The sequence below is a fragment of the Vanacampus margaritifer genome, chromosome 17, assembly GCF_051991255.1.
Source record: "Vanacampus margaritifer isolate UIUO_Vmar chromosome 17, RoL_Vmar_1.0, whole genome shotgun sequence".
NCBI classification, from domain to species: Eukaryota; Metazoa; Chordata; class Actinopteri; order Syngnathiformes; family Syngnathidae; genus Vanacampus; species Vanacampus margaritifer.
Genome location: NC_135448.1, coordinates 13,145,913 through 13,170,074, shown reverse-complemented (window position 1 = coordinate 13,170,074; position 24,162 = coordinate 13,145,913). Strand labels below are relative to the sequence as shown.

The following is a 24,162-nucleotide window of genomic DNA, read 5'->3' as shown; positions in this document are numbered from 1 at the left end:
CTGAGTAGTATTCCTACATTTTATTTTTTATCATTAATGTTTATTCATATCTGTACAATGCAGAGTATGTAGCAGGACGCAACAGGATTGAAAGGAAGGAACAACAGCACCACCATGTGGCATTTGTGAGTACTGCTGGCTTTGTCTGCAATGCATAATTCATCTATGCAAAACATTAAGTTCATCCCTCTCCAGATCATTGCAGTTATGTACATGAAATAACAATGACACCATAGGAGTGATTTATCATTTCTACATTTTTTTTTTACAGTTTAATGCAGGATTTTCCTAATTGTGGCCCAAGCCCAAAATGGGTTGCGGGTTCGTTGTGGATGGTCTTGGAGTAAAATGCTATATACTACTGTATGTCTTTGTGTTGACATATTTTCCCATGTTTGGAAAACCCTGATTGAATATAATACAAACTGTACACTCATACTGTCTAACTTGAATATTAACAGGAGCAAGAAAGAGAAGAGGCCTCGAATGGACATGGAAACGTAGAGCACATTTGCGCACAGTTTGTGCTATCGTCCGAAAATCCAGAAGTAGTTGTTGCTCCAGTCGATGTGCAGGTATGTACATATTATACAGTCAAACATATGATCAAAGTCTACAACATCAGCCCACCTAACCTCACTCAATCAAAGGATCAACATTAACTTTTGCTGGCTTTTTGTGACACTTTGTTTTGTTGTTTTGGTAGCAGTATAGACATAATGTGCTGTTGCCCCACAAGGTGGAGGAGAGACGGCAATTTTGACCTTTTCGTAGTCGGGTCAAAATCCCTCGAAGAAATCTCGCTCAATATGTTGTTTTCATGTTAGTTTGGGGCAGAGTTCTACAGCGGGGAAAGGACGGGGGAGAGATGCCATCTTTGCTTTCCGGTTGTTTGATAGGCCTTTTTGTGAACAAAGAATTCAAATTTGGAATGTCTGGGACCGGTGCATGTGACCACACGTTTGACTCCCATCTGTTCAACAAGAGAGGACACTGAGCAAAGATGTCAACGCTACGTGGGCTTCTCTCACTAGCTTGCTTGCTTGCTGCCATATGCTTGTCACCTGTGATGACAATGTAGAGTTTTTTTGTGTGTGTTTTGGTCTGGGTCCATCCACTTGTCCTCAAACAGTTGGAGCCAAATGCAGGAGGATTTGAACCCGGAACCCGGAACCTCCGAACCGTGTAGCTTTTTTTGTATTTGATTCCAAATACAATTGATTTCAATAGGGAAATTCTGTTTTGAACATCTATGTTAGCTTGCTATGCTAGCTGCTAACCATTTTCTGTACCAGTTATCATCATTACCATTTTGTGGATTCAAATCAAAAAACTCAGATTTGCTACGCTGACCACCATGTTGTTTTTTTTGTATTTGTTTTCAAATACAATTGATCTCAATAGAGAAATTTGGTTTTGAATGTCTGTTAGCTTCCCATGCTAGGTGCTAATCATTTTCTTTACTAGTTGCTAGCATCATCATTTTGTGGATTCTAATCAGAAAACTCAGATATGCTACGCTGACCACCGCGCTAACCGTTATGGATCAGGTACCAATGGGACATTTCTGAAACTCAACTTTGATTCGGTTCGTGTGTGACTGCCGCAAGGAAGAGGACGATGTAGCCTGAAGTTTCGACTACTACGCTAGCCTCTTATGCTAGCTATCTCGCAGTTTGGAATTCGGATGAATTACGTGGCAGACATGCTAACCACTTAAATCTCAATGTGGAAATTCTGATGAAAGTCAATGATCGCCGTCGTGGCCGGAGGTTCCGCCTTAAGTCTGATTGGCTCGTTGCTGAGGGCGATGACCAACTGGTCCGCTTTCTCCCAGCAGGACAATATGGCCAGGCTCATCTTGAAGATTTTTGGACCACTCGATCCTCTGACTTTAAACCACTATTTCAGATACTGCCGTTTTGGATTGACTTGCAAAATATACTTGATCTCGATGGGGACATTCGATTTGAATTTGAAGGTTCGACTGTATCTCTACAAAGTGGAGACTACCGTGGGGAGCGTTGACAGGGGTATGTATCGCCTCAGGTCCGATTGGCTTGTCTGGCTGGGCATGTTGCTCAGGGGGATGGCCATCTGGCCCGCTTGTTCCGAGCCCTCGTCGGCGTTGACGGCGTAAGGCATCTTGGACATGACGGCCAGGTTCAACTTGAAGATGATGTTGTGCAGGGCCGCTCGGTACTCCTTGCGCACCAGGCAGTAGATGACCGGGTTGAAGCAGCTGCTGGTGAAGGCCAGACAGTTAGCCAGTGGGAAGAAGTAGGTCTGCGCCCCATAGAAGAAGGGGCTGATGTCGACGATGTCCAGCTGGATCAGGACGCTCCACAGCGTGAGGATGTTGTACGGGAACCAGCAGGCGCAGAAGGACAACACCACCACCGCCACCGACTTGGAGATGTCAGCCTTCCGCCGGGAGTTGCTGCCCTTCAGCTTGTGGCGGCAGAGGAAGCGTAGCAGGAGCAGGTACGACAGGATGATGGTGCCGTACGGGAGCAGGAACCCCAGAACCACGCGCAGGAGCTGGTTTATCCCCAACCAGGCGGTGCCGTCCGGGAAGCGGAGCAGGCACGCCGTGTCGTTGCCGCTTCCCACTCGACGCAGGTCGGCGAACACCGCTCGGGGCGTCGCCGCCACCAGGGCGGCTGCCCAGATGAGGGCGGTGACCGCCGGGGAGGTGCAACGCTCGCCGCACGGCGACGCCCTTGGCTTGAGCGCGGCGGCTACGTAGCAGTAGCGTGTCAAGCTCATGGCGGTGAGGAAGAAGCAGCTGGCGAACACGTTGAGGCCCGTGAGCAGCGACACGGCTTTGCACGTCGCCGCCCCGAAGGGCCAGCTGTAGTCCAGCGCGATGTCCATCGCCCAGAAGGGCAACGCCAGGGAGAACAGGAGGTGCGCCAGAGCCAGGTTGAAGACGAAGAAGTTGATGGTGCCCGTGGTGATGGTGCGCGTGGAGTAGAGCAGGAACAAGACCAGGAGGTTGCCCACCACGCCGGCCGTGGCCACCGCAAAGTAGACCACCGAGATCAGGATCCGCAACCACGGCGAGCCGTCCCCGGCCAGCTCCAGCCCGCCCGTGTACGAGCTGTCGTTATGGTGCAGCAGCAGGTGCGAGGAGTTGCACGACATGTCCACGCCGCAACCGTTGAGGAAGTTTCGGAAAAACTCCATTCTCTTGTGGTCGCTGCTGGACATGTTCCAGATGATTACAGATGCCGGGCGGCCCGCCTGCAAGATGACAGTCGTCTGTGGCTGCGTGGAAGGAAAGAGGAAACATATTATTGCGTAATAGGCGCTGCGCTTTTATGAGCAAATAAGTGGATTAGCCTTGTCAGATGAACAAATTACACCCAAGTGTCAGACGCAGGGTTTGCTAATTTGATTTAATCGGCAAAGAAGACGATTTCTCTCATCGGATGAGTTAATTGACAACCACAGCATTTTTATCTTGTGCATTATGCCCTGCCCCCATCTGGTTTTTTTTAATTACGTGCAGATGGTGGTAAAATACGGACTGAATTAGCTACTGCCTTCACTTCAACGTAGTTCTTATTGGCACCAGGAAGCCACAAGATGGCGCAAAGCAAAACTTGAATATCGGACAAGGCTTTGGTCTTTTTCATCAGCAGCAATATTGTGTATTATCTTCAATATATTTTGTTGTCTTCCTATGAAAAGAATTCTACATTAATCCTGATTTTTTTTTTTAATTAATCCTATTTACATCCTAATATAACAAGCACAAGAAGCTCACACAGCTGTTGACTCAAATATGCAACACAAGTCAAAAACTATTGAAGTCTTATTTTTTTCTTTTACAAAAACGGTCAACACTGGCTGGAAAACAGGAAGTAGATGGTCTTGTGTGCAAGTTTCAAATTAAAAGCCAAAATAAAAACAAAACAGTGCTATACAGGATTAGTTGTCAAACTCAATTCAATTCCAAAGACTTGAACCACAAACAAAAACAAAAACAGAAGAAGCCCGTTGCCCTTCAACAGGCATGCAACGAAGAGGGAGCAGCAATCTGGACTGCTGAAATTATTTAACCCTTTCCTGTGTCTAAATTCTATTTGCTGTTCTATGGCTAGCATCACACCTTTCTTATTGCCATCACCGGTAACTTGGTAAACTGCAGTTTGTTGCGTTTGACTCAATTGCAATAATCAAAATTAAAGTTATCCAATCAAAACAACAAAAACAATGCACTTGATGTTTTTAAAACTCTTAGACCCATTTTACAATTTATTTCACTTTGTATAGAGGAAAAAAAAGATACATTTGACTAATAATCAATTACAACCAATTTCACATGCATTCCATTGAAAGCAAAACTTACCAAATGATCCAGATTGTGTGTTTTTTTTCTTTTTCTTCTTCCCCCCTCACAAATGTTCTGCTGCAGTGCACAACGTGGAACTTATCTCCGTGTCGGTGGACGACAACAATGCGATTATCACCGCGTTGACGCTCCACCCCATCCTCTCACTCACTGGAAATGACCTGGTATGACCACCGCGCTCACAAGGATGGAAGAGCAATTGTAGATACAGGTGCACTTATATTGTTGTCATATTGCATATGAGTTTCACTTTTGAAATGCTCTGCTTTTGGAAATCCTTTTTTTTATGTTATTTTTTATACTAATTGACGAATTTCAAATTATTGCTTTTACTGCATTAGGATTCTTCATGAATATTACTAAACTTTGTAGATTTATTATAAAACGGGTTGAAAATGCTTGAAACATAATGTAGATTCTGATTATTAATATGCTTTACTCTCACAAAACTTTTAAATTAGCTAATGTATTAACTCAAAGTTGAGATTGGAATCAGTTTATCCTTTTGGATTTACATAGAAGATTTACCCCCATCAGGGTTTTCCAAACTGCTGGTCGGGCCCTCAAAATTGATCATTTTTATTTCATATTTGATCTGTGTATATTATAAATAAAGTATTTGAGGCTTTTTTTTTTTAAATGAAGGAAAATGTCAGTTTAAGTGCAAAGCAATCTGCGGTTATTTTCTATTTATACACCGGGGTTAGTCGGGTGGTTGCAATGAGTCATCGTTACCAGTCGTTGATAGTGGAAACAACATCAGCGGTGAATGAGCAAATGAGATTAAGCGGCAACAGGCGGAAGAAGATGGTGGGGGTGGCCAAATTGATGAATGACACCTTGTCAAAAAAAACAAAACAAAGTCATCTCCATAAAGTACACCCTGCAAACCGACTTTGAACTGCTGTCTTTTAGTCCCCCAAATGTTTTTGTTTAATTTTACATCAATTTACTACTCGTATAAAATTCACATTGTTTCACTTTCTGCCTATCATGTACATTACAGCCTAATTCCAAAATGGTTTAGGTCAATTCTCTACAGAACACCCCACAATGATGTGATTTTATTTTTAAGATTTGCGCAAATGTATTAACTTGGAATTAATTAATATGAAAATAAAGTTTTAAAAATACCGTCACTTACAGGCTAAAATGATTAAATGCACTGTTTTTTTGTCATGTCGTGTAAGCGTCTATTATAATATTTGTAAATCAATCGTCATAATTGGGCCTTCTGATATTTAATAGTCATCTTACGTCAAATGTGAACTCTCTCTCTTTTGAAGAAAAGTAATTAATGACCCAGAGGGCTAAAATTATATATTTATATATATATATATATATATATATATATATATATATATATATATATATATATATATATATGTATCATCACTCATCACACTATTATTTTTTTTAATAACGACGCCATCTGCTGGATTTCATGGTCACCTTCTACGGTGGTGTTAAATCCATCGACATGGTTCAATCTTTAGTGACGTCACGATTATTATTATTTATTTATTTTTAATGAATGGTGCACTCTTTAATAATAATAATTAAAAAAAAGAAATACGTTTGTTTACCGGGCTCCGTCTAAAAAAAAGTTTTTTAAAAAATAAATTAAAAAAAAGTAAGCGACCAGCCTCCACTACCACCGGCGCCGTCTATTTGCTGGGGGGTGGGGTGGGGGTGTGGGGTAATAGTGGTGCGCACGCACACACGCACGCGGCCACCAGGCGGAGATGCTCAGCCTCTCCTGTTATTAACGTTAATAACGTTATCTCTCGCGTCACTCGCCTCCAGGAACGAGACGGCACCCGCCGCCACCATCACCAGCGGCAGCACCAACGCTGGCTTCTAGGGACCGTGGCCGGCTCAGGTGCACCCACCCCGGCCGTGATTTCGACGACGGCGACAAAAGTTGAGAGAGCAGCAAGTATGTCGCCATTGTGAACGACTTGTGACGGGATCCGCGTTCAAGCGAGGTAAGAAGACTTTCGTTGGGAGTTCGTTACTTGTCACTTTTTTTTGTGTACGCGCTATGTCCCGGGACAATAGCTAGCTCCCCCCCCACCCCCTCCTCGCCTCTTGACTTCCATCACTCTTTTGCCGCCTTCAACCTCGTCCATCTTCATTTTATCAACAAAGTTGGCGCAAACAAGGCTGCCATTGTGGCGGATCAGCGGTGGATTAACGGGCATTCCTCGTCTCGAACCCCCCACCCCACCCACTCCAGCATCTCTTTTAAATATCATGAAAGCCCTTCATGAAAGTCAAATGGGGTTAAAGTGAAATATCGTGTCATTTGTTTTGGGGGGGGGGGGGGGGGGGACTCGGTTATGATGTGTCGTGTTGCTTGTTTTTGCGTGGGGGCTCTTAAATAGGGATTAGCGAGCAGGACAGGAGGCCCATCAAAATGTTATTAATAGGTCTTTGAAGCAGCTAAAATGATACAAAAAATAAAGGTTGGGAGGGGGGGGGGGGGCAACTAAAAAAAAGTCATCAATTTGATGCGTTGTGAATAATCAATAGCTACAGATGTTTTCAGACCACTTTGGGGACTAGGAATAGGCATAATCCTTTGATCAGTGTGGGATTGTTGATGAATGTCTTGAAGCAAAATGGAGTTGTACATTTCAGCTACATCCACATAAAATGCATCCTTCCTCCATATCAGTAACAAATGTTAATTCATATGAAAGACAAATATATTAAGTGGGATTAATGATTCGAATCTATGCGGGCAAAATAGATTCATGTATACATCTTCTCCTCCAGGCAATATACATCAGTAATGTACACGTAAATCATAATTTAAGCATTAATTATGTCTGATGCTAGGACAAGACTGGAGGCAATGGAAATGAAGTCGTCAATTAGTGATTGCATTGTTAATGGATCAATACAGATATTTTTGGGGGACGAAGAATGGACACAATTAGCCTTTGATCAGTGTGGAACGATTTAGCAAGCACATCTTGTAGCCTTGAAGGCAAAATCTGTAAATATAGGAAAATCCCTCCAGGCTATATGTTATAATAATGAGCCCATCATTTTTAAGTATCATTGAAGCAATGCAGGCTAATCACAATTTAGCTATATGGCAATCTTTATTTATTCAGGTATGACAACTGAGAACAGATTCTCATCTGCAAAGCCGACCTGACTACAGATAGAGTCAAACAAAGCAAAATAAAAGCATATACAACAAACTGTATGTACATGGCGAGCTCATGTACATCATAGCACATTATGACTTAAAAAAAAAAAAAAGCTTCATAACAAGATATGTGCAGGGTCCATCGTTAACTTTTTCAATCCATTGAGTGACGGTTGATTGATCATGTCTTGAAGCAGTGGAGGCAAAATGGAGTCAGCTACACGCTAGGTCTGTAAGCCATTATTAAATAATTTCATCATTTTGAGTGGATATTTTGATTCATCATGGCTAGATGAAAGTGAGTCCATTTGTAACTTGTGACTGTGAAATTCTTGAGGCATTGAATGCACAATTGTTAAAGGGATACTTGACTCATTTAGCCTTTTTCAGCAGTAAGAAGATCATATTTTGCCTGTAATGAACTCATTCACTGCCAATGACGGCTATAGACGTCAAAAATTAGTTTAACATTTTTTCCCACTTTAGTTAAGATTATGACCACCAAACATTTTTTAATTGTACATTAAGAATAGATGTAAAATGTGTGCTTAATCATGAGTTAACTAGTGAAGTCATGCGATTAATTACAATTAAAAAATGTAATCGCCTGACGCCCCTAATTTTTAAGAATCTTGTTTTTTTTTCTAATTGCGTCAGGTGATTAACATTTTTAATTGGAATTAATCGCATGACTTTAATAGTTCTAGGTTTTCATACTCTTGTTAACAAAAGTGGAAAAAATGTTAAACTAATAGAAATGGTTCAAATGAATTTATGACGTCTATAGCCGTCAACGGCAGTGAATGAGTTAATGTGTTTACTTCCTTATTTTTCACTTACAATTAATACCTTTACAAATTAATTTTGCCACTTGCTGTCGACTGAAAATGGCATCACAGGTGCTCAGGAAACAAGGTAATGACCAATCACAGCTCACTTGTTTTCTGGGCTTGGTCATGTGACGTTGGCAAACTCAGCCACGATTGATCGTTAACTGTTTCCAGAGCACGCATGATGTCATCATTTGTCGACAGGAAGTGGAAAAATGTGTTTTTAAAGGTAAAATTGTACCAGTACCTGAAAAATTATGAAGTTATCACATTAATTATAGACAAAATATACTGCTGAAAATGGCTAAATGACTCAAGTATCCAAATAAAAAGGAAATAGTAATATAAAAAATAAATACATTAAAAAAAAAAGTCCATTGGAATGCTAATCATCGCTAACGACGTTGTCTCCTTGTCAATCAAATCATTTTAATGTTATTAAAATTGCCACACTTTTCATCCATCTGGGAGATTGTTTATGTGCTGCTGTTTTGGTTTGCAAATGGGCATAACAGTTGGCACTTTAATGCCCCGTGTGAACAGTCTTATGAACGGAGCTAATTATACAAGGTACTATCAGTTTTGTATTATTTTTTCATTTAAAATGCATAACAAACCCTAAACTCCCCTTGCTTCCTCCTTTTTTCCATGCTCATCCGCGGTGCTCCTCTCCCCGCCCCGCCCGCCGTATGTTGCCAACCCAACATGTGGGGAGGTAATCCCAGCTATTAGGGTAATCTCCTCAGCATGACGATCAATAGAGGAGGGTGCGCGCCATCTAGCAGACGAGAGAGAGGGAGAGCGGGGAGGCTTGGGATGGTGGGAGGCGAGGGGGGGGACCAAATTTGGGCTAAAGAAAAATGATTTAATCATGTAGATTGGGTCAGGGGTCTGGACAGGGGATGGGGCGTGGGGGTGGGGGGGGTACAGACAGGAAGATGTGAGGGGGCAAGGCCATCCTTAGTGGCTGACATATTTGTTAACTGGTCTTATCTTTGCTTCATTTAATTCCCCTCATTGGATTGATCAAGTATCGTCACGGTGTCCCGCGGGGTACCAGTTAGCCCTAAGGACGACATGAGAGGCCTGCGGACCTGCTCTTGATCTTGAAGATGAAATAGATTTCATGAGTGTGCATTTATTATTTTCAAAACGTTTTTGAACTATATTTTTGGGGAACATTTTCGTTTTCAAAGTGGTTGGAATTTTAAGGTGCCAAATTATGTTGAGAGAAATCTAGCATCTTTATCCTGGTTCTGTTGCATCCGATTGAGTTTCAAGCTTTGTTTTTAAACGGTGTACAAGAACTACAGTACAGGCAGGAAATCCAGATGGAAGGTGGCGGCGATGATGAGTAAGACGTCGGCCGATCCCTTCTTCTGTTTAACCCCGTCGAGGGCCGAGACGAGATTGGATGGGCGCGCGGGGGAATCGGGTTACTATAGCACCATTCTACTCCCGAGCAGCGGGGCGGTGTAAAAGATGCAGTAGCCCCGACGGGGAAACCTAATCCGAACCCTGCTGCCAGCTGTCATTCTTCTGCTTTGCCGCAGGGCAAAATGGCCGAGCACATATCGCTTTACTTCGCCGCAATCTTTACCTTGATCGCTGCTTGCAAAAAAGGACATTTTGACGCGTGTTGGCATTTTAGAAGATGAGCTAGCTATAGTAGAGTTTGTCCGCTACATCACAAAAGCTATGCTAGGAGCAAGATTATGACAAGGTCATGTGAGAAGTCAAATAAAAAGAACAAAAATCCATTTGATTTTATCTGTGTTAAGGCATGTTTATTTATGCTTAGAAATGTTACAGCTGACATAAACTCACAATTTTAACATTTCGCTAGCAAATCAGAAACTATTTGGCAGAATTTTAGATCTTGGCTAGTCTTCGCTTTTTTTTTTTTACTTCAACTTGTCTTTCAGTATTTGTCATCCTTACTTTTATTCACTCAGTCTTCACCCATTGCTAGTCTTTTCTCACGTTTTCTAGCCTTTTGGTAGACATTTTTGCCAATCATTAACGTCTTTATTAGCCGCTTCTTTGCTAGTTTTCACTCATTTTGCCAGGCTAAGCTAACCTTTGCTCGTCTTTGTTTCGGACAGTTCACACTTGTTATGATCAAATGTCACCTTTAATCTCATCTCACTACCATGTTGAAAAACCGGCATCATCTTAAATCCTACAACATCCTGCATATTTAATCCATAATAAAATGCTGTGTGTTGTTTCTTATTTTCCCCACTAAAACCAGCGGCAATGTCGAAACACACCGGTACATCTGTCCGGGAGGGGGGTGGGGGGGTTGAACGGTCAAACCGAGAAGGCAAAAGAGCGCCACCGAGAGAAACGGCGGCGGCGAGTCGATGCTGACCTTGCCGCGATAATCTAATCCCTGTTGAGAGTGCTTTTTTTAGAGAGCAAGTTAATGCCCGCAGATTATACACCAGTGTCTCCCACACCAGCCAATCCACAGTGAAAAGAGAATCGGGGTCCACATTTTGGGAAAAGTTAGCCAGGAACACCAACGATGCTCCAAATACTCGTTATTAATGTGAAATAATGTTGTGTATGTTATGTTTGACGCTGTTGCCTTTTTTTTCCCCTCACACGTCTTTGATTTCATGATAAAAGGCCACTCACGGGGCAGCTTGCCTAGTGCCGTGAAGAGTAATAATCCCTATGTATGTTGTGTAACTACACACTGGGTTGGGACAAGGCGAGGGGGGGGTAGTGGGGGGTGGAGGGGAAAAATGTGCACAAGTTAGACTGCGGAGCTGGCGGCTGTCTAATCTGTTAGGTAGATGAGGCTGTTTGCCCACACCAGCTTCATTGTTGCTAAATCGCTCGAGGAACCAGCTGAGGACTGCTGGTGCGGGAGGACTAATTAGTGCGACTTAATTTGACACGGGGGGGGGATAAAATATCCTATGTCCAAATATAGCAATGACAACATGTGATTTGACGTGTTGACCTGCTAGCGAGGCTGTAGCGCGATTTCCTCTTGCGATCAAAGTCATTAAAGGCCCAATTCTTAGATGTCTGTAAATCCTATGTGGACAATCTGCCCAAGTACGAACGTTGCCCCCCCCCACCCCCAACCCCCTCTCTATCAAAGTCAACAAAGGCTAAGCGGAACCCTGTGCCTTGTTTTGCTCTTTCTTTCCAATTTGCAGAGAAAGCGGTTGGATGCAGCAATCTTGTTGAATATTTCTGCTGGCAAACGTTTTGGTCGGCCGAACCACAGACTCTGTGATTGCGACACCAAACGGCGATAGCCAATCAGGGAGATTGCCGAAGCTTGTGCTTTTGCTGGACACAAGTAACTGGTTGCGTCGAGTGTTTGTAGAATCATCATTCACTGCCAATGACGGCTATAGACGTCAAAAATTCATTTGAACTATTTATATTAGTTTAACATTTTTTTCCCACTTTTCTTAAGATTATGAAAACCTAGAATTTTTTAATTGTACATTAAGAATAGATGTAAAATTTGTGATTAATCATGAGTTAACTAGTGAAGTCATGCGATTAATTACAAAAAAAAAAATGTACAAGACTTTCATCACAATGACAATAGACAAGTTAGTCTAACAGTTAGCTTAGCTTCTGTTTCTTCTTTTACTACAATTGCTACTGTGGTATTTTTTTTAGCAGTGTGGATGTTCTTTGGCGCATTGTTAGTGTGACAGACATCAGGTTTTGGGGTAGACACTCACGATGGTGCGTGGTATGCTGGAGGTCATCTCAAGTCGAACACATGCGCTAAGAGTAGGAGATCCTTTGGCAGTTTTTGCTATTTTGTGGTCTTTGTCCAGCCTCCCTAATCTCAAAGTCTTCTGTAGTTTTTTTTATTTAATCATCTTTGCTAGGCTTTGCTAGACCTCATAACACATCTAGTGTTTGCTCCTCTCCGCCATTATTTTTTGCTAGTCTGTGTTCATCTTCGCTAGTCTTCAGTGTTCTCTATTGCAGTTTGTTGTTCATCATTCTGACCGAAGCGCGTTTGGGTTGGAATCAATCAGACGCTGGAACCTGAAATGTAACACCCCAAAACAAAAGCCATAAAATCCTTCGCCACTTATGGGTGCGAATTGCCTACTACCTGGCGATTCGATTCCTAGGTCACGATTCGATACCGATTGATCCCGATACGAATCTACAAACTGATTATTGCGATTTTTCTTCTCTTTTTTTTTTTTACTCAAATTTAGAAAATACTAATCAGTAAACTTGTACATGTACATTGTAAGATTTGTATGAAAATGTATTTATTGATCTGAAAATTCAGGCTTATAACTTGAGCCACTGCATTTAACAAACAGGTTGCAGTCAGCACTGAAATCAAATATTAAGGCTTAATATTACATTAATATAACATTCTTCCATGCTTAATGTGTGAATCCTAACCCCAAGTAAGACTTTTTGTTGAATAAAAAGACAAATCAATTCGGCCGCATATTGAATCGATTCGAGAATTGCGCGCTGTAATATCGCAATATGTTGCCGAATTGATTTATTTCTAACACCCCTAGTCGCTACTATGTCACAAACACTTCAGGTCCATTTTTGTCATTTTTTTGGGGGATGACATAGATAAATGCTATGTGAAAAAATCTTACATCCATTTTTGTCATTATTTACATTTTTAAGTATTTGGGATGTCTGCATCCAGTGTCATCCCAAAAACGTAAAAATGTAATAAAAAAAAAGACAAACATGGATATAAGTGTTTTTCACATAGCAGCGCCAATTTGACGCTAAAAGATATGACCAGTGTTGGGCATAGACATGATCTGAAAATGAGAGGCAAATGTCTTTTTCTTTACACAAAACAAGCCTGGACGTCGGTTTGTTTGGTGCCGCTTGAATGAAAACAGACGGGATTATTGGTCCGAAAACAGTAGATGTGAGGTGCGGCTTAGCGAGCCAGCGAATGCGGCTCTGGACACAAGCATAAGGACAGTCACGTGCTCGCTCTCCGGTCAGCGGTAGCTTTGGCACAAGCCTGCTGCTGCCGCTTGTTGGGAATATTTCGATGACCTCCATCTCCAAAGCAATTGATATTTTGTTAAAATACCTAAGCTATCGCTACAATTAAAAAGCGGTTCTAAAAATAGCCACAATGGCCATTTTGGATGCCTGGCAAAAATCACATTCAGCGGCGATGCTATTTCTAGTCCTTGGCAGGAAATTACACCCACGGTTTTGGTGCAACACGCACACCGGCAGTAGCTATTTTCATGCAGGGACACACTCTTCACACACACATCCACACATGAGAGCACACGGTCGTCTAACCACGGGGAGTTTGTGCTGAGCTGGTTGTGGGACGTCAGGATGAATCAATGCGAGGACAGCTGACTGGACATGCCTATTCATCTGCCAAAGAAAAGGGAGAGAAAAGGGGCGCGAGGCATTCTAAAAGATAGGAGCGCAGCCCCCCCTCCCCCTCGGAGCAACATTACTTTACACACCTCCAAAGGCACGACTAGTACAAGAGGGTGAAAAGGACACAAACGAGCAACGGGAGCGGGGAAAAAAAGGGCCTTACGTTTGTCATGCATACTTGGACATTACGGGTGGAAATATTTTTCTTTTTCGTTTGTTCGGATCAGTTGCTTTGGCAGATGCCATCGCGAGATAAGAGTCCACTTCCTCCTCGTCTTTATTGTGAATGCACTCAACAAACAACCTAAGTCTCATTCATAATATTTCCTAAGTATAGCTCAAAAATGTAAACGTACAGCCACATGCATTTACTTCATCTCAATATTTTTCTTTTCAATTAATTTGACATATTCAGGAATACAGTGGAGGTTGACCACAAACCCATTTGGGCGACTTTAGAAAACATTTGTATTTAAGATGAAATCTGGAAGAGTTTGTTCCACAGTCCGAACTGTGTCCATTCAAAAAGCTTTACGGACTGCACAGGCTTTGTTTTAAATTGGTTTGTTTAACTCATTCACTGCCATTGACGGCTGTAGACGTCAAAAATTCATTTGAACTATTTCCATTAGTTTCAAATTTGTTCCCACTTTTGTTAACAAGAGTATGAAAACCTAGAATTTTTTATTGTACATTTAGAGATTTGACATTTGAGTTAACTAGTGAGGTCATGTGGTTAATTAAAATTTTAAAAAAAATTAATCGCCTCTTGCCCCTTATTTTTAATAATCTTTTCCTTTTTTTAATGAATTTATGGCAGTGAATGAGTTAATTTCGGATGTGTAAAAAAAGAGATTTAACATACATGCTTGATAGACTTTTGTGTGACAAACATATGGCAGCTAACCGGCTAGCTGCTCGTGTGAGAATCTAACGCTGCAGTGTACATCTGCACCCGGGTTGCCCGTTATCACAAACAGACAAATGTATCGTCACCCTTTTAAAATAATGATCTAAGTCATATTTTGACAAAAAAAAACGTTTTTTTTTTGCCATCTCAGGATGATGCCCACTTCTGCTAAACAGATCATTAATTTCCGCTTGTTTTTTTAGGAAGTTGACCAAGATTTAGTCACGATCGGCTTTGGCCGAATATGTATTTAATGCACACTTTTTGGCTTTGACTGTTTGAACCCCTTTCAAGTTGAACCAGAGCTAATCGTTTGATGTTGCTTGAAGTCGCACGTCAGCTCGACATTTAAGGCATATTAAGGAGTTTTTTTTTTTTTAAAGGCTCTTAAGCGCTGTGCTGGCGAAGCCCCCTCCAGACTGATGGCCTGTTTATTCCCATCTGTTGACTTCATCCCCATTGTGCTTTAACCTTAACCCCCTAATTGCCAGCCGCCCTCCAGTTTCCCGTGCGCATCCTCCCTGCCCCCTTCTCGGAGGGCAGCGTGCCACATTAGCCGTACGCTAATCCGACGGCGTCTGCAAACACCTGCCACGTCCGGCAAAAAAAAAATCTCCTTCGTGGCACTCAAGTACGGACGAAGGCCGGTCGTCGTCGTCTGTTGTTCTTGCGGCGACACGCAGGCCATGGCCTCTCTTGCTTGAACAATGCCCCCCCACCCCACCCCCTTCCTCGGGGGGCCCAGACGTGAAGCGATGTGACAGTTCTGGTGCGGCCGACACAATAGCAGGTTTTACTTTTTACTGCCTGGATGGCGGAGAATACGTTCTTTCGCAGAAAACCCCCCCTCCCAAAAAAGAGTCGGCGTGTATTTGTCCCGGTCACATGTCCGTCCCGATTCAGAACAGGCACCATTGTGCGCACGAGCACGTGTCTCCGAGCTACTTAAACCTCATTTTTGAAAAGGCGACACAGAAAGCATTCAAGTCATTCATTAAACAGCCACGTTTAACATGCCGGCACCAAACGAGACTGTCATGTCAGCACTTAGCTCCAGCGTAAAAAAGTGTGCGTTTCTGTGCTCACCAAAGTTAGGTCATAATGGATTATTGATCGTGAATTAGAGTGCGCTGACCCTCAGGGCCCATCCTCATTGGCCCAGGAATGAATACGTCTCTTCATGCTTGGCCTCACACACTCAATTTGGACAGAGGCTGGCGCTGTAATACATGCAGACAGGCGCCTCTCCACTGGGGAGGGACAAAGGTTAGACCCGAGTCCTCTGTAATTGCAAATTGTCCTAAATGGATTGTCAGTGCCGAGCCTGTGCTTATTTTCCCCCCTATTTGTTATGGGATGTGCTGCTAGTGAAACCGAGTAGAAACAACAATAAAGAACAGGCGGGTTCTTGGAAAGGGGTTGTAAATCCATTGGACCATCAATTGATTGTGAAGAATAGTTGATTGCTGATTATTGATCCCCCTCCCCCCGCCCCCCCAATAAAAATATAACAAAAAATTAGTCAAAATAATACATAAATAATGATGAGTCCTTGTTTTTACATACTGTATGTATAGAAAACTGATTGATGTGATTCTGATCAATAAAAAACACTTTAGAAGAAGAAAAAAATATATATTTTCAAAAAATAATAATAAGTACAAATGTATTTAGGGGGTAAAAACATACGTTACACATTAGAAATAATTTTTTGGGGGGGGAATTTAAAATATATATTAAGAATAAAATACATTTTAGAAAAATACACAAATATTAAAAGTAGAATTAATGTGGTTTAAAAAATTGTTTTAATAATATATATTAGAAAAATACACAAATATTGCCCTGGATTGACTGGCAACCAGTTGAGGGTTTACCTCACCTACTGACGCCAGCTGGGATAGGCTCCAGCACCCCGCCACCCTTGTGAGGAATAAGCGGTTAAGAAATGGATGGATGATGGATGGATACACAAATATTATAAGTAAAATTTATGTTTTTTTGTTGTTGTTTTTTTTAAAGGTGTGGTCTTTTGAACAACCAATTCAAAACGGACTCCGCGACACGCCCCCCCCATTCTGTGATTGGCTGGAGGGGTAAACATAGACTTTCCGCCCACAAACGTCCCTCTCGTGGCAAAACACAACAAAATGGCAAAATACAGCCCAGAGGTGTTGATTGAGAAGGATGACGTGTATACATCCAGTGTTTAAGAAGTGTTTATTTCTTAGTGAAAACCAAAGACCTCACCTTTAATAATCTGTACCGAATAGTTTTATTTAGCTGTAATTATGTCTTGTGTGTTCAAAGTTCTTATTTAGAAAGCAAAAGCGGTCTAAGGTTAAAACAAGCACAATTCTGTTAAAATCAGTGAGCAGTGATGCTAACATGTAGCTACCTAGCATTGTGATGGTACATGGCTGAGCTGAAAATGGCTGACAACCATGACACAGTACATGAAAGAATCTTATGTAAACACTTTAAGACACAAGCAGAGGGTTTGTTTTTGCACTTGGTGATGAAGATTGCATTGTACTTCAATGAGTACTTCAAATTTTGGAAACAGACTAACCGTTCTAATCATGTTGTGTTTCAGGTTGACTTGAGTCTGCAGATCGGCAAAGACTGGCTGGATGACCCCGAAGCAGTGATGCATTCCACATTTTTCCACATCTTCTCAGACGACCTACCAGCTCACTGAACGCAACCTTGTTGGCAAAGTCACACTAGCAACACTTGAGGACCAGCGATCGATGGAGGCCAAAGCCATGCGGGAGGAGGAAGCGGCGCCGAAAGACTCCGAGATGGAGGAAGACGCGGCTTCGGGCCACACGTGCGGCGTGTGCGGCCGCAGCTTCCCGCTCCTCAGCTCGCTGTCGCAACACATGCGGCGGCACACCCGCGAGAAGCCGTACAAATGCCCCTATTGCGACCACCGGACGGCGCAGAAGGGAACGCTCAAGGCGCACATCCGGAGCCACAAGCTGGGCCTGTTTGGCCTCAGAGACCAGCAGGCGGAACCGGACACTCCTGAGATGCTAAAGAAGAAACCAAGCAAGAAAAAAGAAAAAGATTTGGAGGTTGACGGACCCGATTCCGGGCCCTTTTACTGCAGCATCTGCGGCCAAGACTTCCCCCAGGCGCCGTTACTCAAGTCGCACATGAAGCGGCACCGGAGCTCTCAGGACCACGGCTGTCGCATCTGCGGCCGTCGCTTCCGCCAGGCGTGGTTCCTGCAGAGCCACATGCGCATCCACCGGGTCAAAGCGCAGCTGCGGGGCGGCAAAAGCGACCAGACGCCCGCCACCGTCAACGACGTGCCGCAAGACCCCGCCGCGCTCGCCAACGACGAGTGCCTCTATGAGCTCTGCGCTAAGTGCGGCCACTTCTTCGCGGACTGCAAGACCTTGCGCTTACACGACAGGTTGCACAAACCCTGCCACAGCGCGCCGCAAGACCTCCAGGCCTCGCAGGTGACCAAGAACCGTTTTTTGGAAAGCCTCGGCCTCACCCGCGTCGCACCGAAGGCGGACGAGGCGGACAGAAATCTGGACTGGAGAATCCCAGAGTTGGATCCTGTGTGCAGCTACCAGGCTTGGCAGTTGGCCACCAGGGGGCGCCTGGCGGAAGCCGCGGAGAAAGGCCTCGGCTGGGAGGACCGACTCGCCGGCGCCGAGGCGGCGTATAATACGGCGAAGGGCGAATACGTCCCCGCCAAGCCGGAGAAGAAGAGGAAGCCCATCGACGCGGCTGCTCCCGGCGCCAAAAAGAAGAAGGGCGACACCGGCCTGGAGCAAGCGGACAAGAAGAGCTGCCAGAAAGAACGCATCTTGTTGAATGGACTCGGGCAAGCCTTCTACGAGGCGCTGCAACACAGAACCATCAAAGACAAACACGCCAACAGGAATCACAAGCAGGAAGGTAAGCAATACTTAATAATACAAAATATGAGACAAAAAGGCACATGGGGTCAAAATGTATACAGTATATGTCCATTTTTGGGCTCAATTATTTTCCGTACTTGTGCTTTTTCTATGGGTGTTAATATTTGTGTATGATTTTGTCTATTAAAGAGGGGTGCAAAAGTACAGTTAGAAAAAAGAAGTAAAACTGTAAATACTTATTGTAAAATTTAAACAAAAATAAATGCAAAACAGCAAAAAATTAATGGAAATTTTTTGTTTTATATATATATTTTATTTTTTTACTTTTAAGTATTTTGTTTTCTGTTTTGTTATAACTGTATACCTCCTTTTGCACCACCCCATACTAGATCAAATAATACACTCATAATCCATTTAAAAAAAAGCACAAACATTAGGGGGGAATAACTCATTAATATATTTATAAAAACTAAAAAATGTTAGCTGAAAAATAATTTAAGGAACAGAAAAATATTACTGTTACAAAATGGTAACATACCAAATAATAAAATACTAAATGAATAAATATTAGACAAAAAGAATACACAGATATTAGAGATAAATATTGGACTTTTTTTGCCATATTAGACGAAAAATTGGAAAAGTTATTAAAATAAATTACCCAAATTATTACTAGACCAAAATGCAAAATATTTGATGTCAGACCCAAATGTAAAGAAATCCAAACATCAGGATAAAATAAAATTGAAGAAAAGTTTGATGCATACGCTAATCTGACCAAAGAAGAAAAAAATCATTGTGGTAAATAATGAACAAAAATACTAACATATCAGCATAAAATTCAATATATTTGGAGGGAAAAAACGAAAATATCACACACAAAAAACAATATAAACATATTAGATGAAAAATACGCAAATGTTAGACAAAAGATAAAAAAAAAATAAGATTAGGCGTTAATGCTACATGCTTGCTGCTATGGAGACCTCTTGTGGAGCATAGTGAAATTACAGCAAATGTCTTACTAACACGGCAGGCATTCATTAACCTTGCTCTGCAAAATGAATTTCCCGCCTAAATCAATGATGAACTAATTGTTGTTTTTCAAATAAATATATCTAGTTTTCCAATGGCAGCAAATACTGTGGAAAAGTGTCTTCATCAATAGATGATATTGTCATTTATCAAGGAACTTTGATTTCATCGGCGTCTCCATGTTTGACACGTTTCTTCCCTGCAGATGAAAAGCCTTTGTTGTGCGAGCACTGCGACTTCCACGCGGCGGACGCCTCACTACTCGGCTCTCACGTGCGCGCGCAGCACCAGGACAGCGAACCCAGCGCGGCTTCGGACAAAGCGGCCGGCCGAAGTAGCTCCAAGGCCTCCCGCTACGTGGACTACCTCAGGAAAAGGAGCGCGTTGCTCTGTCAGCCATATTGGAACCCCTACCCCGGCTTGCCTGGTGAGTTGGACATCAAAACAGAGAAGTTGGACGACGGAGATGCCAAGGCAGGCGGCGACGTAGGCAATCTTCTTAACTTGTCGGGACTGGCGGACAATAAAGGTCAGGATTTGGTTAAAAGCGAAGGCCTGCCGAGGCATCAGTGCCCGTATTGCTCCCACGCCACTTGCTACCCCGAGGTGCTTTGGATCCATCAGCGGGTCTCGCACAAGGTGGGCAACGGCAGCTCGGCGGCCCCCAAGTGGGCGCCGTCCGCCAACGGCGCCCGGGGTCCAAAGACCTCCCGATGGAGGCGCACAGGACCCCCGCCGTTCCTCGAAGGGAAAGACTGCCCGACGTTGCCCGCGCCCAGAAGTCAGCGCACGCAACCGCCGGCCGGCAGCGGCACCAAGCAGCCGGCCGCTAAGAGCCAATCGGGCGCCAAGTCCAGACCTCCAGCGAAGGACGCCAAAACTCCGGATTCACGCGGGAAGGCGAAGTCGGAGCAGAAGCGCTCGGCGGACAGCGCCAGCAAAGCCAGCTCGTCCGGAAGGACGGCGGCGGAGGGGAACTTCCCAAAAGAGGGGCTGGGCTTCATGTTGAGTCACGGCGGGGCGTCGTCCAACTCTGATCGACGCCACCCGCAGAGGCTCCCCTCTCCCAGCCCCAAAGGTGCCGGTGCCGGTGCCGGGGCTGGGGCCGGGGCCGACCTGTGGGCCGCCATGAGCATGTGGGGCCACCGGGCCTACTTGGAACCGTTGCTTTACGCTCAGGCCAAGAGCACGGCAGCGGCGGCGGCGGCGGCGGCAGACACGCCCGCCGACTTTGACTTGGTGAGCCTCCTGAAGAGCTACAGCCCTCACGAGCTGGCGGCTCTCTACCAGCACTGGGGCTTCGTGGACCCCAGGCTGGACCCGCAGGGTGAGGAGCACCTTCACACAAACTTGCTTCATGTTGTCTATGACCTTTGCAAAACTCTTTCATCTCTTTGCAGCAATGTTGCGGCTCAACGGACATTTTGCAAATGAAGTCCATTCCTCCTCGGAAGCTTCCAAACAGGTACGTTTGGTCTTTCCGTACACTTTATCATCATTAGCGGCTCCGCCAAATCCTGTTTCTGGCTTTTGCGCTTGCATTGTCTGTTTTTTGGGGACAGATATTTTTGCCAAGTTCTTATCTGTATTTCCTTGACTTAAAGCATAAGTAACTTCTGGAACATGTACTGTGCTTAGTCAGAATAAGATGATTAGGATGTTGGAATAATTTTTATATTCTAAAAAGAGAATTGTTGACCAACTTAAAAAAAAAAAACGCCTCAAGTGGTAACACACAATTCAATTAAGTTCATCCAAAGTGCATTCCATTAAGTTTAATGAACATTAAACTTAATCTAATCGCTTTGGAATAACATTCAACTTGTTGAAAAAGGCTGTTGATTTGTTTTGTGGAGTAACAGCACCCTCTGGTGGAGAGTTCGTTACTGCAACGTGATATTAATTGGACATATTTGAGTTCCCCTCCCCTCACCAATTGACTCAATAAAGAAGCATTTCCATCCATGTCAATGTAGGAAATCTATTTGAGATCCACTCTCGAATATCTTATAACTGGGGGTGTGTGTAATTGTATTATCCACGTCATCAAGTTGAACTTGTCTTCTCACAGGTGACCAGCCGCTCCACCTCCACCTCAGGGTCTCTCCATAAAGGAACGTGAAGACACCCCCGTCACATGACTTCCTGGCAAAGAAAAAGACTCAAACACTTAACTCAAGGCACAACATATGCAAATGTCATAAGGTGGACTCATCAGCACTCGCTTCATTTCTGAGAGTTACGCTTTTAAATTAAATAAGAAGTTCAGGAGGAAAGAATTGGGGACGATTTTGCATTTTCATCGCTATGGGTTGTGCTTCTTTTTTTTGTCTACGATGGAATAATTTTATTTATTCACAAAGAATCGAACATTTTCAACATTAAAAAAAAAAGACCTTAGGATCATATCATATTCCACCAGAAACACTAAACGTGACCGTATTTCCTCAAATAGCGGCTGACTCTCCGTTAAATGGTAGCGATTATCATTCAATCCACCTGAACTCTTACTAACCAAAATAGCAGCACATAAACAGCCCCGGATGAATTCAATGGTGGAGTCTTGACTTGTTTGCGCCCTATTAGCGTTTCATCTTCAATGGCGACAAAAGTTTTCACAAGGACCCAAAGAATGAATGATGCAAACTGACTAATTGAATCTCTGAAATGAAATCTCGCAACCTTGCAGGCTTTGATATGTCTCCAGGAAAAGTTCAGGTCCAAAGACTTTTTCTTTTTTTTTTTTTTTTTTTTTGGGGGGTCATTCCTTTCTTTGTCTCTCTTGTTTGCAGACTTATGTAGTGTGTTTATACTTGTAGTTTTGTATTTATGTCCCATAGACAAAATGTGTTTGTACCAAAACAAGAAGCCATCAAATTTGTGGGACACGAGCGACGGGTACTGACTTAAATATTGTAATCATTATTTTTTTTTTTTTTATAATTTGTACACGATAGTTAATATTGTTTCTGGTTATTCCAAGTGGAATTGAAACACTCTTTAAGTACTTGATATTTGTAGTTCAAAATGCTCAAAGAAAGATATTAAAAATAAAAAGCTTCTTCAAGTTGTGTATACTGAAGTAGTATTTATGTGCCCCTCTCCACAAGTACAAGGTTGTCGACTCGAGACACGACACCCCAGTCAGTGAGCCCTCCCCAGAGAGAGGAAGCGTAAAAAAAAAAAAAAAAGTTTTAAAAAATGCATAAAGCTTGCTTAAAAGTGCCTTACTATAAATGTAGATATTTTTGTTCTTAATGTTTCTCATGTATGTCATGTCAAAGAATTTAGAAGCATGCATGCATGTCTTTAAATGTCTTAAAAACAAGCTTAAGAACTTAGCATAAAATGCTTTATACAACCTAAAAACGCCTTAGATCCCTTCAATTGTATTTAAAACGTTGGTTTAAATATAAAATGACACGTGCCCACATGAATATATAAAATGGGAAGTTTTTAACTTGCCGGAGTGGCATTAGCCGGAAACGGCGCTGATGTGTAAAACCCGGAAGTCGAAAGTCCGTGGTATGTATCCCATTATTTATGCTGCATTCATGTGGTATCGAAATAATGGTAAATACCACGTTGAGTAGAAAATTGCACGTGAATGCCCCCTAATGTCGTATTTTTTACTGGACAACTTTGACACCAGAGTTTTCGAGTTGAGAGAACTATTCAAGTTTCAACATGGCGTAGACTAGAGCGCCGAAGGATTTGTGAATGGCAAGAAATATTAACACTTATAAAGGCGTTAACGTCCGCTAGCACAGCAGGTTGTTTTAGAATATACACAATTGCGTAGCATACACAAATTTGCTATAACAACATCCCATGAACAGAACACGGTCGTAATTAGGAGCTTCTGTGTGGTAAGATCCATTTTTCCGATAGCACGTGAAGGCAGGGTTAGTCGTGGCGTAGTGCTGGGGGCGGGGCAAAATATGTTGTTCTTCCGGAGGGACGTAACAGAAAATAAATGAGAAAGACTGATGCTTCCAAAGTGACCCACAATGGCATTGACAGAACCTGCAACACCTGGCCAACGTGAAAATAGGAAGCGGTCGGTATTAGTTCGTGATCATGTGATTCACTTATTTATTTTTGTCATGAATCGCAAACATTTACACAGTAAACAAAAGCAGTTATCATCGCTGGTCACCGGGTGGCGCTAGTATGCAAAAGTGGCGTTAAAGAAGAAGAAAAAAAAAGGTAGGCAGGTGATTAACAGATGCAGTCCACAGGTGCGTTAAATTGGCGACCGCGTGGCCTTTTGTCATGGAAGTGAATGCCCACAGCATGTTCTTAGGATACATGCGGAGCCGTTATTTGACATGTTTGGAAATAAATGCTCGCGGTAAGTAAAGTACCTATTTGCTAACTTTGTTATTAAACTCCAACGGTACTTGGAAACGGAAGATCTTAAGTAACACGAAGTGCTTTTTCCCTTTCCAGAATCTGGAGGAAAAACACCGTTTGGCAGAAGGTAAGTTGCCACCTTTGCACATGAACAACTTCAGCGAAAATCAACTCTTAACTTTCTTTTAAATTTGTCCACAGGCTTGCATCTTGAAGCGAATGAATTCCCCCTG

At 43.0% G+C, this 24,162-nt stretch overlaps 2 protein-coding genes across 3 annotated transcripts; one reads left to right on the top strand and one right to left on the bottom strand.

Annotated features, from left to right (window-relative positions):
* Nucleotides 1–99: 99 nt before the first annotated feature.
* On the bottom strand, nucleotides 100–4,925 carry LOC144037021 (relaxin-3 receptor 1-like). Its single transcript, XM_077548129.1, has 2 exons — nucleotides 4,358–4,925; nucleotides 100–3,270 (listed from the first exon to the last, which is right to left on the bottom strand). The coding sequence occupies exon 2, from the start codon at nucleotides 3,211–3,213 to the stop codon at nucleotides 1,996–1,998; it is 1,218 nt and encodes a 405-aa protein (XP_077404255.1). The 5' UTR covers nucleotides 3,214–3,270; nucleotides 4,358–4,925; the 3' UTR covers nucleotides 100–1,995.
* Nucleotides 3,942–22,650, top strand: LOC144037020 (zinc finger protein 516-like). 2 transcript variants are annotated; one of them, XM_077548127.1, is made up of 6 exons: nucleotides 3,942–4,571; nucleotides 6,167–6,348; nucleotides 17,251–18,575; nucleotides 19,779–20,900; nucleotides 20,974–21,038; nucleotides 21,645–22,650. In XM_077548127.1, the coding sequence occupies exons 3-6, from the start codon at nucleotides 17,408–17,410 to the stop codon at nucleotides 21,693–21,695; spliced, it is 2,406 nt and encodes an 801-aa protein (XP_077404253.1). In that variant the 5' UTR covers nucleotides 3,942–4,571; nucleotides 6,167–6,348; nucleotides 17,251–17,407; the 3' UTR covers nucleotides 21,696–22,650. The 2 variants fall into 2 exon arrangements, with proteins under 2 accessions (XP_077404253.1, XP_077404254.1); XM_077548128.1 differs by lacking the exon at nucleotides 3,942–4,571 and having other exon boundaries at nucleotides 6,068–6,348.
* The last annotated feature ends 1,512 nt before the right edge of the window (nucleotides 22,651–24,162 follow it).

Excerpts from the sequence above, each read along its gene's own strand:
- LOC144037021 (XM_077548129.1), bottom strand. The coding sequence starts at position 3,213 with ATGTCCAGCAGCGACCACAAGAGAATGGAGTTTTTCCGAAACTTCCTC.
- LOC144037020 (XM_077548127.1), top strand. The coding sequence starts at position 17,408 with ATGGAGGCCAAAGCCATGCGGGAGGAGGAAGCGGCGCCGAAAGACTCC. Across the intron at positions 20,901-20,973 it reads CCCCAGGCTGGACCCGCAGG|CAATGTTGCGGCTCAACGGA; the intron begins GTGAGGAGCACC and ends ATCTCTTTGCAG. Across the intron at positions 21,039-21,644 it reads CCTCGGAAGCTTCCAAACAG|GTGACCAGCCGCTCCACCTC; the intron begins GTACGTTTGGTC and ends GTCTTCTCACAG.